Source organism: Sinocyclocheilus grahami, unplaced genomic scaffold, assembly GCF_001515645.1.
Source record: "Sinocyclocheilus grahami isolate Dianchi unplaced genomic scaffold, SAMN03320097.WGS_v1.1 scaffold57.1, whole genome shotgun sequence".
NCBI lineage: Eukaryota > Metazoa > Chordata > Actinopteri > Cypriniformes > Cyprinidae > Sinocyclocheilus > Sinocyclocheilus grahami.
This window is the reverse complement of record NW_015505236.1, coordinates 1,087,441-1,100,341: the sequence shown is the minus strand read 5'-3', so window position 1 is coordinate 1,100,341 and position 12,901 is coordinate 1,087,441. Positions and strand designations below refer to the sequence as shown.

The 12,901-nt window shown below is 35.3% G+C and overlaps 1 protein-coding gene across 1 annotated transcript in view; it reads right to left on the bottom strand.

Moving 5' to 3' along the window:
• Positions 1-12,901, bottom strand: part of snx29 (sorting nexin 29) — a 227,934-nt gene that overhangs the window by 211,966 nt on the left and 3,067 nt on the right. Inside the window, exons 5-11 of the mRNA XM_016270687.1 lie at positions 10,946-11,126; positions 10,753-10,823; positions 10,399-10,653; positions 8,533-8,887; positions 7,637-7,752; positions 7,331-7,424; positions 7,147-7,229 (exon numbers count right to left, since the gene is read on the bottom strand). Of these exons, the coding sequence (XP_016126173.1) occupies positions 7,147-7,229; positions 7,331-7,424; positions 7,637-7,752; positions 8,533-8,887; positions 10,399-10,653; positions 10,753-10,823; positions 10,946-11,126 (1,155 nt within the window). The remainder of the gene's footprint in view (positions 1-7,146; positions 7,230-7,330; positions 7,425-7,636; positions 7,753-8,532; positions 8,888-10,398; positions 10,654-10,752; positions 10,824-10,945; positions 11,127-12,901) is intronic.

Sequence of the window (12,901 nt, the reverse complement as noted above, 5' to 3'; positions counted from 1 at the left end):
TCCCCCCCCCCCCCCCCCCCCCAAAAGGAAAAAAATAATAAAACCCTACATTTTTTAAACACTTATAATAATTTAAAGCCTTTTTTTTTCACTTTGCCAAAATTCCCTTTAAATGTTCACTTTCATTCATGAAGAAGACAGGGGGAAAAAGTATCTCCTGGTGGAAAACAAAGACTTAAGATGAAAATGACATGAAATTACCATTATATCCAGTAGATGGCAGCAGAGGATCACCCGTTAGCTCAGTTGCCATTTCAACTCCCTAGGTTTTTTCACTCTTGCTTTTGGATTTATTATAAAAATGACTATGAAGTATAGCAAGTGCAGGAAGTCACAAAGTCCCATGTCATTTAAAAATAAATAAATAAATAAGCCCAGACACCAACAGCTTAGTAGGTTAATTATTTAAATACTTAACTAGTTAACTGCAAATTAAGTTAATTAATGGTATAATAATTAAATAATACATTAAATATTGCGGCATTTTTTTAAATTTAATTTAAAAACTATATTTTCTACATGTGATAACGGGTGATATTGCTTTAAATATATTTAACAGGTTTGTGTTGCCTGACTTCGATGGCACATATCTTTGGCACAGTTTAAAGTGCAGGCTGCAATATTAATAATATGACAATAATATGACAGTTGACAGTTGTAGGCTAGTAGCTTGAGTTAGAATGCAGATGTAAATTTATGTTCATTAACAAAAATAGTAACATGTAAAAATTGTAACGACCTCTTTTTTTATGGTAAACTTTAAATATTCTAAGTGTTTGAGTTACAGTGGGGCAAAAAAGTATTTAGTCAGCCACCAATTGTGCAAGTTCTCCCACTTAAAAAGATGAGAGAGGCCTGTAATTTTCATCATAGGTATACCTCAACTATGAGAGACAAAATGAGAAAAAAAAATCCAGAAAATCACATTGTAGAATTTTTAAAGAATTTATTTGCAAATTATGGTGGAAAATAAGTATTTGGTCAATAAATACCAGCAACCGTGTGTGAAAACCTTGTGAAGACTTACAGAAAATGTTTGACCTCTGTCATTGCCAACAAAGTGTATATAACAAAGTATTGAGATGAAATTTTGTTATTGACCAAATACTTATTTTCCACCTTAATTTGCAAATAAATTCTTTAAAAATCCTACAATGTGATTTTCTGGATTTTTTTTTCTCATTTTGTCTCTCATAGTTGAGGTATACCTATGATGAAAATTACAGGCCTCTCTCATCTTTTTAAGTGGGAGAACTTGCACAATTGGTGGCTGACTAAATACTTTTTTTCCCCACTGTATATTACAATTAACCATTGGTATTTCATAGTAGCGTACATTTAAATCATGATAACCACAGTTAAGCCATGCATTTAGTATAAATGCACAAATGCTATAGCTTAATCACACACAAAAATACTGTAATTATATTCCATTACAGTTAAATGTATTACTCCTTTAATACATTTAATGTCTACATTAATAATATAATAAAATTCTGTATGAATATTCCTCATTTCTGTCACAATACCATGGTACAGTTAGTGTTACTACAGTAAATCCATGGTAAATTATGGCGATTTGTAGATTAAAAAGCCTTCTGACTGTTTTATTGCGTGGTGTTTCTCTAGTTTGTCAGCTCTGTTCCATCTGGCCTTAAACTAGTTTAAATCACAGAGAAGTGTTCTTCACTGAATTCAAGTGCTTCTCACTGAATGCTGTTTAGTGGTCGTGTGACTGAGATGATCAAGTAAACGCATCTGCTCTAGTAAGCTCGCGCTGCACTGCTGTTTGGACTTGGAGCCGAGCGGATAAATGGTCCTTGGTCCAATTTCGTCATCTTGGGATGATAACTCGAGGTTAGTTTTGCTTTCAATTTCTCTTTCTTCGCTGTATCCACACATTTTTTCCTCCTCGTGTCGAGGAAATGGGCGTGTACTTTGACGTGCAAGCTAAATGCTGCATGCTGACTGGCTGGCTCATGTTTATTTCTGCTGTGTAATTGGCTGTTAGATTAATCCATATCGAGTAAAAATGTCTAGAGCTTATCATCGTTATCGACATAAATATTATCGCGATTCGATATGATATCGTTTATCAGCCCAGCCCTAGAAACAGATCAAACTGAGACAGACTAAATCCAGAAGAACTGTGGCAACGTCGCCAAGATGCTTCAAGAGACCTATACCTGCAAAGCTACAGTACTGTTAAAAGTTTTAGGCCCTTGTGTAAAAATGCTGTAAAATGAGGTTGCTGTCAAAAATAATGTCATAAATAGATTTTCTTTATCAATTAACTTCTATTAACTAAATTAAATTAACATTTGTTGTAACCATCCTTTGCATTTAAAGCAGCTTTTGCCCTAGGTGCACTTGTGCATAGTTTTTCAGGTAGCTTTGCAGGTATAGGTTTCTTGAAGCATCTTGAAGACTTTGCCACAGTTCTTCTGGATTTAGTCTGTTTCAGTTTGTTCTGTTTCTTCATATCATTCCAGACAGAATGGATGATGGTGAGACCAGATCTCTGTGTGGAGCATTGGCTGTTGTCAGACTCCGCGTGCAAAACAAAAAACTTACTGGATTATTACAATTAATGGCAAATGCATGTTTGGAAATGTAAACTGATATTTCCTACTGACACACTACAGCAAAAGATAGAAATAATGGACTTATAACCATTTTTTAACTGGTGAAAATACTAGTGTTCTAATCATTTTGGCCACCACTGTATGTCTATGATTGTCAACAGTGCTCAATGCTGCAAAAAAAAAATTGTAAACTTAAATCTTTGAGTCCCTTAACAGAATGCTCATACAAATAGGCACTATTGCTAACATTTCCAAAGACTGTAAGGTATACGAAGTTGCTGCAATCATATTACTTATGAATGGGAGAAAGTGAAAAACACAATATGGTGGAATAGTACTGTCTTCTGAAGAGCCGATCATTTGGTAAAAGTCATCGCATTACTGCAGCTGCCGTTAGAAGCTCCGGTGAACAGCTTTGGAGAATTTGAGGTTTTCTTATTCAAAGAGATAGGAGCTGTACTTGAATGACTGAAATAGCTGTCCGAGACGCGTTTCAAAGATGACCGCAGAGTGAAATTACTTGACTTAAAAGGACTCTGTTATTACGCACTGACTATCAGCTGCTCTCAAATGTTTATGTATTTGTCATACATGCGAGACCAAAAAGGGGAGTGAAACCGGCTGTATTTATAAGCTAAACCTTTCACATTATCATGAAATTCACAGCATTCCCGAATTTTAAATAGTGAGCAAATATTACTGAGATAATATGCTAACATTCATTGTATCACCCAGCCCTACCACTAAATGTCGTAACTGACCAATCAGAATCAATTATTTCAGAGTGTTGTGAAATATTCGTTAATTTCCTCCGTGAAAATCTCTATACAGTTACAGTAAACATTAATGCACACAGGCTTCATCGACTACTCCTTGCATCCGTTGATTTCATCTTATGTGTGGATTATTTGGATTTATTTAGTGCAAATCTTCAGTTTCATCAGCTCTGATAAGTAATAAACAATATGATATGCAGCTGGCCAATGTTAACTACCTATTAATCAAAACATTTGCATCTGTGAGGCATCAGATACACATTTTCCCTGATGTGTTAACGTCAGTATTTATGACTGACGAATGTCTGACGACCTGACCCTTGGAGATGTTAATCACCTAATTAATAATAGTTAAACCTATTAATCAGATACACATTTTCCCTGATGTGTTAACGTCAGTATTTATGACTGACGAATGTCTGACGACCTGACCCTTGGAAATGTATTTTACCCCCCCTGCCCCCAAACATATGATTCGACTATCAGTCGACTATTGGCAAGATTCGACAATTCTGATTCGACTATGTAAATCCTTAGTCGGGGACACCCATAGTGTACATGTTTTCTAATAAAGACTGTATGCAAGCTGCTTTGACACTGTTTCACATAAAGTACAGTAGGGGAATTTTACAAAACAACTCTGTTGATAAGGCTGTTTTTCACCCACTCAAAGAATTTTGTAAATATGTGCTGCACTATGCACTTGTCACGGTAACGCTACACAGGAGCAAAGAAGTGTGTGTGACGGAGAAGGATCTGGAGGAGAATTCTTGCGGAAGAACCCAGTCCCTCTCCCAGAGCCCCTCATCTGGAGGAGGAGAAACACACCAGGATGAGGTGGTCCAAGTATGTTTGTAATCCTGAGAGGAAGCAGGCAAGTACAGGAGGCGAAGCTTTGACTTCCTTCCCAGAAAGCAAGGTTCACAGACAGCAGTCTGAGACACCTGGAACTGGTTCACATTTAGCACAGGCTTTTCATCAAAGGCTATTTACAGTGCATTATCTGCATGGAGATTCCCTCTGGAGTAACCTGGGATTAAATGTCTACTTAAAAGCGCAATGGGGTCACCCCTGCTAGGGACTGAACCTGCAGCTTTGGGTTACAAGTAGGAGTGTAACTATACACTCATATTATTATTCGGTTCGATACACATACTGATCTCATTCGATCCTGATCTCACAAAAGGGTTACTCTAATGATACTTTAAACAAAAAGCAAAAAAATTTTTTTGGGGGGGGTTTATTGCTATTATTACTGTTATTATTATTACTATAATTTCTAAGACATATGATAAAGTTTACAGAAAGTGCTGTTCATAAAAATGCTATGATAGAAAATAGAAAAATGCATGATTCTGCTTAGCTGAAAATTAGAGTTGCAAAGATGCAGAAAATTTCCGGTAAATTGCAGAAACTTTTGGAAATTTTTGGAAAGTTTCCAGACATTTACCGGAAATGTTCTGCCCCTTTGCAACCCTACTGAAAATACAAAATTATGTTAGACTAATTGATTAAATACATTTTAAAAAGTTGTTATATTCTTAAAATATAATTCTATTATTATAAGCTGCAATATTAAATATTATTTTCAAATCTTTTATTGTAATATACCGGCAAAATCAGACACTCTGCATTATCAGGATGAATTTTACATTTTGAACCACGATACATCATGGCATGATACTATCAGTACACCCCTAGTTACAAGCAAAATGTATTGCAATCAATTACTTCAATGTTTACATATAGTCAAAGATGTTTTAGGAAATTAACTTAATGTTCCAGCCAAAAAAATGAGAATTCTGTCATTATTTACTCATCCTAATGTCATTACAAACCTTTATGGCTTTCTTTCTTGTGTGGAAATTAAAAGATGACATTTTTCAGACTGCTGGTGGTAACCCAACCATTTTTGTTACGATTGACTTCCATTGAATGGACCAAAAATTGTGTTTTGCAGAAGAAAGAAATTCAGAAATTTCTGCATATTAAACAAACTATAATGTTAGAAAACCCCAATTCTTTTAGCACTGAATAAAAAACAGTCTGTGGAGTACATAAATATAATGATCCAGGTCAAAACCTGTCTACTTTATAGCACATAAATCACAAAACTAAGTAGAATATAGCATTTTCATGCCTTAAAGGTAATGTTTGTTGTATCCATAATTAAATAGCAGTTAATAGGTTATTAAGGCATACTGAGAAAGCCATCTTTGATCTGAAATGAAATTTTACTCATGTCTGAGAGCACCAGCATATTCGGGCACCCTGCATTTTCTTGCTTTCATCTTTTCTCTTTTTCATTTTTGAAAGCTGAAGTATAACTGGATCAGTCACCTCCAGCCCCATCTCAGAGTTGTGTCCAAACAAAAGACAGAGAAAGAGGAACAACGTGAGAATATTTCACACTGAACCAACAGTGCCCTCATCTGGAAAGAGGAAGTATGCAGGGGTGAATCAAAAGAATAGAAATCCTATTTAAGTCCAAAATGATGTCTGTCCCTACAAGCATAGCATGTCTCAGCAGCACAAAAACAGTAAGTTGTTAGATCACGATCATAATTTCCAGTTTCAAAGTCATGTTTTCAAAGGCAAAGTCATATGGCCGATATTTAAATGATGATTAAAACGGCCTCACATCGGCACCAAACCACTAGACAACAGAGCTGTAGTCAAGGCAAATTACCTCAATGATGCCATCTGTCCACAGACCAAACCCTCAAAGACCTAAATGCTTTAGATGAAGCTCAAATATACAAAAAGTGTAGTTTTAAAGGAACAGTTCACTCAAAAATGAAAGTTGTCATTACACATATTTAAAATAATGATTCTATCGGTGCTTATTCACCTTCATGTTGTTCCAAAACAGTCTGCTGACATTTTTTTTGTGGAACACCAGAAGATAATTTTTGAAGAATCATCCAGCTTTTATTCATACAACGACTGTCAAACTCCAACAAAAGTTATATGGCTTCTTAAGACTTTTTTTAAATAAACTACTAAACAAATGTTCAGGGTCGATAAGTTTTGCTATGCTCTCACCAAGATTGCAATTATATATATATATTAATCATTCAGCAAATTATTAATATTATAAACTAAAAAAAAATTACATTTTAAAATAACTTTTCTATTTTAATATATTTAAAAATGAAATGTATTTATTTGATGGCAAAGCTAAATTTTCTGTAGCTATTACAGTCTTCAGACTCACATGTGTCTTCAGAAATCTAGTATGCTGATTTACTGCTCAATAAATATTTCTTATTATTATCAATGTTGAAAACAGTTGTGCTACTTAATATGTTTGTGGAAACCTGATACTTTTTTCAGGAATCTTTGAGGAATAGAAAGTCAAAAAAAAACAGCATTTATTTGAAACAGCATTGTTTTGTTACCATGTAAATGTGTACTCTCACTTTTGATCACTTGCAAATACATTTAGCTGATTACTAATTTTTCAAATAAAAAGAAATCTTACTGATATTTAAATTTCAAACATTTTTAGAGCTTGGCCTTTGTATTAAAAAGAGCTGTGTGAACATACAAAAATCTTCAAATTGTGTTCCATGGAAAAACAGCATAGAGGTTTGAAACGAGCTAAATAAATGACAAAAAAATTTTTACAGAACTGCCATTACCATTTTTGGATGAACTATCCATTTAAATTGGTATAAACTCTGTTCCTGTAAAGGTGTAACTTTCAAAAATAAAATTAAAAAGAGCTTAAGACCCAAGGAAGATCTCTGGACAATGATAGGGTTTGTCTTAGGTCGACTCACCAACTGTCATGGATTCGGGAAGGCCAGGGGTCGGCAAAACACTGGTCACAGGCACAATCTGTGCTGGTAAGTCTGACTCCATGCTGAGACAGCAAAAGGTAATACAGACTATAAGTATCAGTCTTCAAAGTAGAAATTTTACTAACAGAAATCTTACAAAAATGTGTTCTTTTGTATCAGATACCTAAACTGGAGTTGGCTTTGTTTTTCACTGTCAGCTGGTGGGCTTGAGCGCTCCTTCTGTCCATGACATTCGACATTCTCAACTGAACTGCCAGCTGTAAGCACAAAAATAGCAAATTTCGCAATGCCAGGACCGTGGTTACACATAACACTCTCAATTACGTAGTGCTTTATTTTAAGTTCATTTTTACATTTGGAAAATCCAAAGACACATAAAAATGCCTGCCACATCGATGAGGACAAGATTGTGAAAACATAGCAAGATGTCCCTGAATGAGGACATTGTCTGACAGCCTGTGGGTCTGACCTTGTGTGTAGGGCTCACTGGGGGCCAGAGGTATGAGAATGTGCGAGTTGTCATTGTCAGTGATGATTTGCCTTGGACTCCATGTGGAAACACTGGATAAACTCCCCACAACCATCCTATGCAGAGCAGAATCTTATGGTCACACTTTATTTGAATGTGTCTTTATTACAATGTAATTCCACAAGTAGATTACAAGTAATATTAATTAACAACATGTATTTACTATAGGGTTTGGTTTATGTTTTTATAGTTACTACTATAGTAAATATGCTATCATTCAAAAGTTTGGGGTAGGTAAAAAAGAAGTCACATATGCTCACCAAGGCTGCATTTATTTGTTCAGAAATACAGTAAAACATTCATATTTTGAAATATTATTGTAATACAACAACTGTTTAAAATAACGATACTATTTTAATGCATCTTAAAATGTAACTTATTCCTGTGATGGCAAAGCTGAATTTCCAGCAGCCATTACTTCAGTCTTCAGTGTCACATGATCTTTCAGAAATCATTCTAATATTCTGATATGGTGAAAACAGTGGGGAACAGTTGTGCTACTTAATATTTTTTTGGAAAACGTGACACATTCTTATACAGGTTCCTCTGATGAATATAAAGTTTTTATTTTAAATACAATTTCTATGTATCTTTACAAATATATTTGCTGTCACTTTTGATCAATATTAACTTCTTTAATACATACAAAAACATACTGACCCCAAACGTTTGAACATTAGTGTGCATGTGACAAGTGTAACAAGAGCTATTATAAAGTTAATAGTTCATTAATATATCTATTTTCAATTGTCAATTTAAGTCCATTCAATTCAAGTCTCACTACATACTGGTTTTGATTAATGCAACAAATAAACCAAAACGTCAAGTAAACTCACTGCTCCCCATTCCCATGATCCTCTTCTGGGGGCTCTGACCTGCTCCTTCCATAAATATCGTCCTCTTCCTCCTCTTCATTGTCAATGCTCTTGGTATCAGGCAATACTCCGTTCTGCGGGGGTGTTTCAGCCCAGCTCACAATCCCAGGCTCAGTCAGGCCGTTGTGAACAGGAGAGGTGGAGTTCGGAGGGTCCAAAGCCTCCTCAGAACTCACATGACCCACCGTACTCTTCCTGAGACTCCTCACAACGACCTCACCAGCCTCGTCCTCATCTTCCGCACCCAAGTCATCATCAAAGGAGATGATGTTTGTGATCTTCTTTTTACGTCTGCGCTCTTTTCTTAAGCTGGAATCTAAAATGCAAGTAAAAAGAATAATATGAGGGTGACTAAATGATGCCTGAATCTCAATTATCAATAGCAATATAACACTACAACAACATTTATTAGTGGAAAAAAGAGAAGGAAAAAAAAACAGGAAAGAAACACATATTCAGAAAAAAATTAACAACCTGTAAGTGAGGCAATACTTTTAAAGGGACATCTTGGTACTGTAATTACCCTTAAAAGGTTCATAATCATACATCAAGGCCTTAATCGAAAAGCGAAATCGGAAAAAAAAACTGTTGTGGCATCATTTCAAATAAAAATCAGACAAAAACAAGTTCATTTGGAGATTGTTTTGGGAGTCCTAAACAGCTTGTTAAAAGCAAACTTTCCCGAAAAGTTTGCTCTGATTAGTAAACACCTTCGAACTACCATTTCTTCCTGAGGATTATGTTATAGGTAGGTGTGTTCTGGGGCTCCTCCTCCTTTGACGTAGAAATCTTCTCCGGTTCATTTCTTCTGCTCAGTCCATCGAGATCAGACGCGAGTAAAAACATGAATACACTGGAGAGCTGCTTCATAGTACATTTACATTTAGTCATTTAGCAGACGCTTTTATCCAAAGCGACTTACAAATGAGGACAATAAAAGCAGTCAAAACTAACAAAAGAGCAACAATATATAAGTGCAAATGGCAAGTCTCGGTTAGCCTAACGCAGTACACGTAGCAAGGTGTGTGTATATATATATATATATATATATATATATAGCCTCTTTGAGATGGCACAATAATACGCCTTTCACTTGCAGAACGCAAGCTTCTAGAGGGCACATAACTCTGAAGTAATGAATTAAGGTAAATGGGTGCAGAGCCAGTGGTGGTTTTTTAGGCAAACATTAATGCCTTGAATTTAATAATAGTAGAAACTGAAGCTTTAATTGTAATTGAATGCAACACTGACACTGTTTTTTTTCATGTTTAATACCGTAAAGTCGCTTGCTTTGAAGGAATCTATTGTATAAAGTGCTATATAAATAAAAATGACGATATAAATAAATAAAATGACTATATAAATAACATTTTAAATATAAATAAAATGACTATATAAATAAAAGTGCCAAATTGTAGAGCTTATGCAAACATATCCACTTCGCTATGATCAGATGCTTTCTTAACCGCTCTTTTCTAACTGCTGTCATTTGTGTTTATTTTGTTATTGAGAGGAAAGCGTGCAGCACATATTTACATATTTATCTATATTCAGTAACAGAATAGCGCTGCTCAGGTACTTCAGGTATAACTTATTTTTACCCCAAAGCAGAGAACGAAAAAGAATTTTGCTGCGAGTATATCAGAGCCTTAAGGGTACATATTACTACTCTACAATACAAATATGCACCTTTTAGGTGTAGATAAGGTACAAAGTTGTCCCTTCAGGGGTTGCTACCACAGTGACAAGTTGTACTCCTAAAAGTACAATGTTTGCACATATTTCTGACAGTTCATGTGGATTTCTGTTATGGTATGTGACAAGTACCTGCAGAAGTGCTGCGGGGCAGGATAGGCAGTGGGTCTGATGGAGTATCCGAGCGAGGGATGAAACCAGGAACCACCGCAGTGGCGGTACCGATTTCCCGCAGAAGAGTGCTGACACCTTGAGTAGACTCTTTCCATAAACTGCTCATGCCCTGTGTGGACTCCTTAAGCAAGTGGGACACCGACGACCCCCCGCGGTCCAGGCCATTTAGGTCCGTGTTGTCGATGTTGATGGCAAACAATATGGAATTGAGCCCTATTGACACATAAACTAAATTCAGACTTGCACAGGGAAGCTACACATTATAATACGACTACAAAACAGCAATTGGCAAATACCTCACTTAAATATTACCTGCAGCCATGGTGGGCAACATACTGGCTCTCTCCTCATCCAGGACAAAAGCCCAGTCTTCATAGAAGGCACTAAATATGGGGCAGAATAAAGAAATTACCAAAGAACCTTCAATAAGTTAGAGTCTTACTGATATGTACTTAATGAAAGACAACAGAAGACATCCACAACAGTGAATCATGGGTGTCTGTACCTAAGGCGGGCATGGTCTGCCAGAAGCATGAGAAGATAGCGCTCGAGTGAGTGTTCATTCAGGGCACAACGAAGCCATGCCCGGCCCCGGCCCTGCTCAGATGTGATATTCTGCAGAGAGTAGAAGCGCTGCAACTCATGACGGTTGAGGTGCTCCTTCACATAAAACCAGAACGTCAGCTCTGCAACACACAACAGACACCTGTATGAACCAGCATGTTAATGCTCTCAGTTCCTCATAACAGAAAATTCTGACAGATAGAAGTTGTATAAAAGGAGGTCATTTTGTCAACCAGAATTTAGGAAATAAAATCCCAACACAAAAGTTCTACGATTATTTGAAACATAAGTTTTTAGTTCTGTATTTACATCCCTCTGAAAATTTTTGATTTTTTTTTTTATTGGTTGCTGGATTAAAACAATGGTGCATTTTGCTTGGTCAGCTGTCTGTATGTAACACTTCTTCAAATGGGTCACATAGGGCCCAGGAAGTCATACTTTTCTGGGCTCTGTGACATTTAGGTATTGCAGGATACAGGTTGCTGCAGCCTTGTGGTTAAATATCTGGGCTGGTAACCAAAGGTTGTGGGTTCAGATGTGACCTTTTTCACAAAAATATTCTCTTATTTTCATCAAGGCATTTATTTGATCAAAAATACAGTCAAAACTGTAATCCGGTGAAATATTATTACATTTTTAAATAACTGTTTTCTATATTATTCACTCCTGTAATTGCAAAGCTGAATTTTAAGCAGCCATTACTCCAGTTACGTGATCCTTAAAGGGGTCATATGATGCTATTTTAAAGATCATTGTTTTGTGTATTTGGTGTAACAGAATATGTTGGCATGCTTTAATGTTCAAAAAACACATTATTTTTCAAATACTGTACATTATGACTTTTTACTTTTATAAAGAATATCTCTTTGGATTTGAGACTTTAGTCTTTGCAACTATACAGATCTTCTTTATGCATCAAGAGCTTGTAACACTCCAAAGAGAAAGGAAAACTTGAAATCGCATCATATGACCCCTTTCAGAAAGCTTTCCAATATGCAGATTTGGGGCCCAAGAAACATTGGTAACACTCCAATCTTTTTTACACCACGGACCGGTTACGTTTGGAAAATTCAGTGCGGACCGGCTGGACGGGGGGGGATATATATATATATAAGGTTATTATATAGTAGGCTATTATAATAGCATTATAAAAGTAGTTTTAATGCATCAATTATGCCTTGTAATAAATCTTATAATGCATAGTACATTGCCATGAATCATTTTTAACCACAGTTAATACATTATAATGCTTATCAATTCATTGTTACTCTTTGCATTTTAAATTCGGTTATAATTATTTACGACAAGATATAACTCATTACAATGCACATTATGAATAATTATAATGCATTATACCCTTTGATAACCCTTTATAATGACTTATACATAAAGGCTTTAAGTAAAGTGTTACTAAAACATTTTTTATTATTATCAGTGTTGAAAAAAGAAAATAAACAGCATTTATTTAAAACAGAAATCTTAAACATTACACATTTTCTGAAATATTAAACATTATAAATGGCTTTACTGTCACTTTTGATCAATTTTATGCATCCTTAATAAAAGTTTTTTTATTTTTTTTAAATCATATATAAACAGTCATTTTCAAGCGTCAGAACAATAAAAGTTTAATGGTTTTAAATGTTGTTCTTTTTTCCGTACATTACAATGTATCCTGTTTAATTAAATTTTTTCTGAGCAAAAAATAATGACTATCATATATTTTTACCATGATTTACAGAAGAAACCCACTAAAATGTAATTGAGTGCAACAATAGTTCAAATACTAAAAATTGTCAGGCATTTTTACAAGAATCATCATTAAAAGACTCATGCAGCCGCCAAAAACTAATTAATGGTAATTTTAAATATTTACCAATCAATGCCACTATCCTTC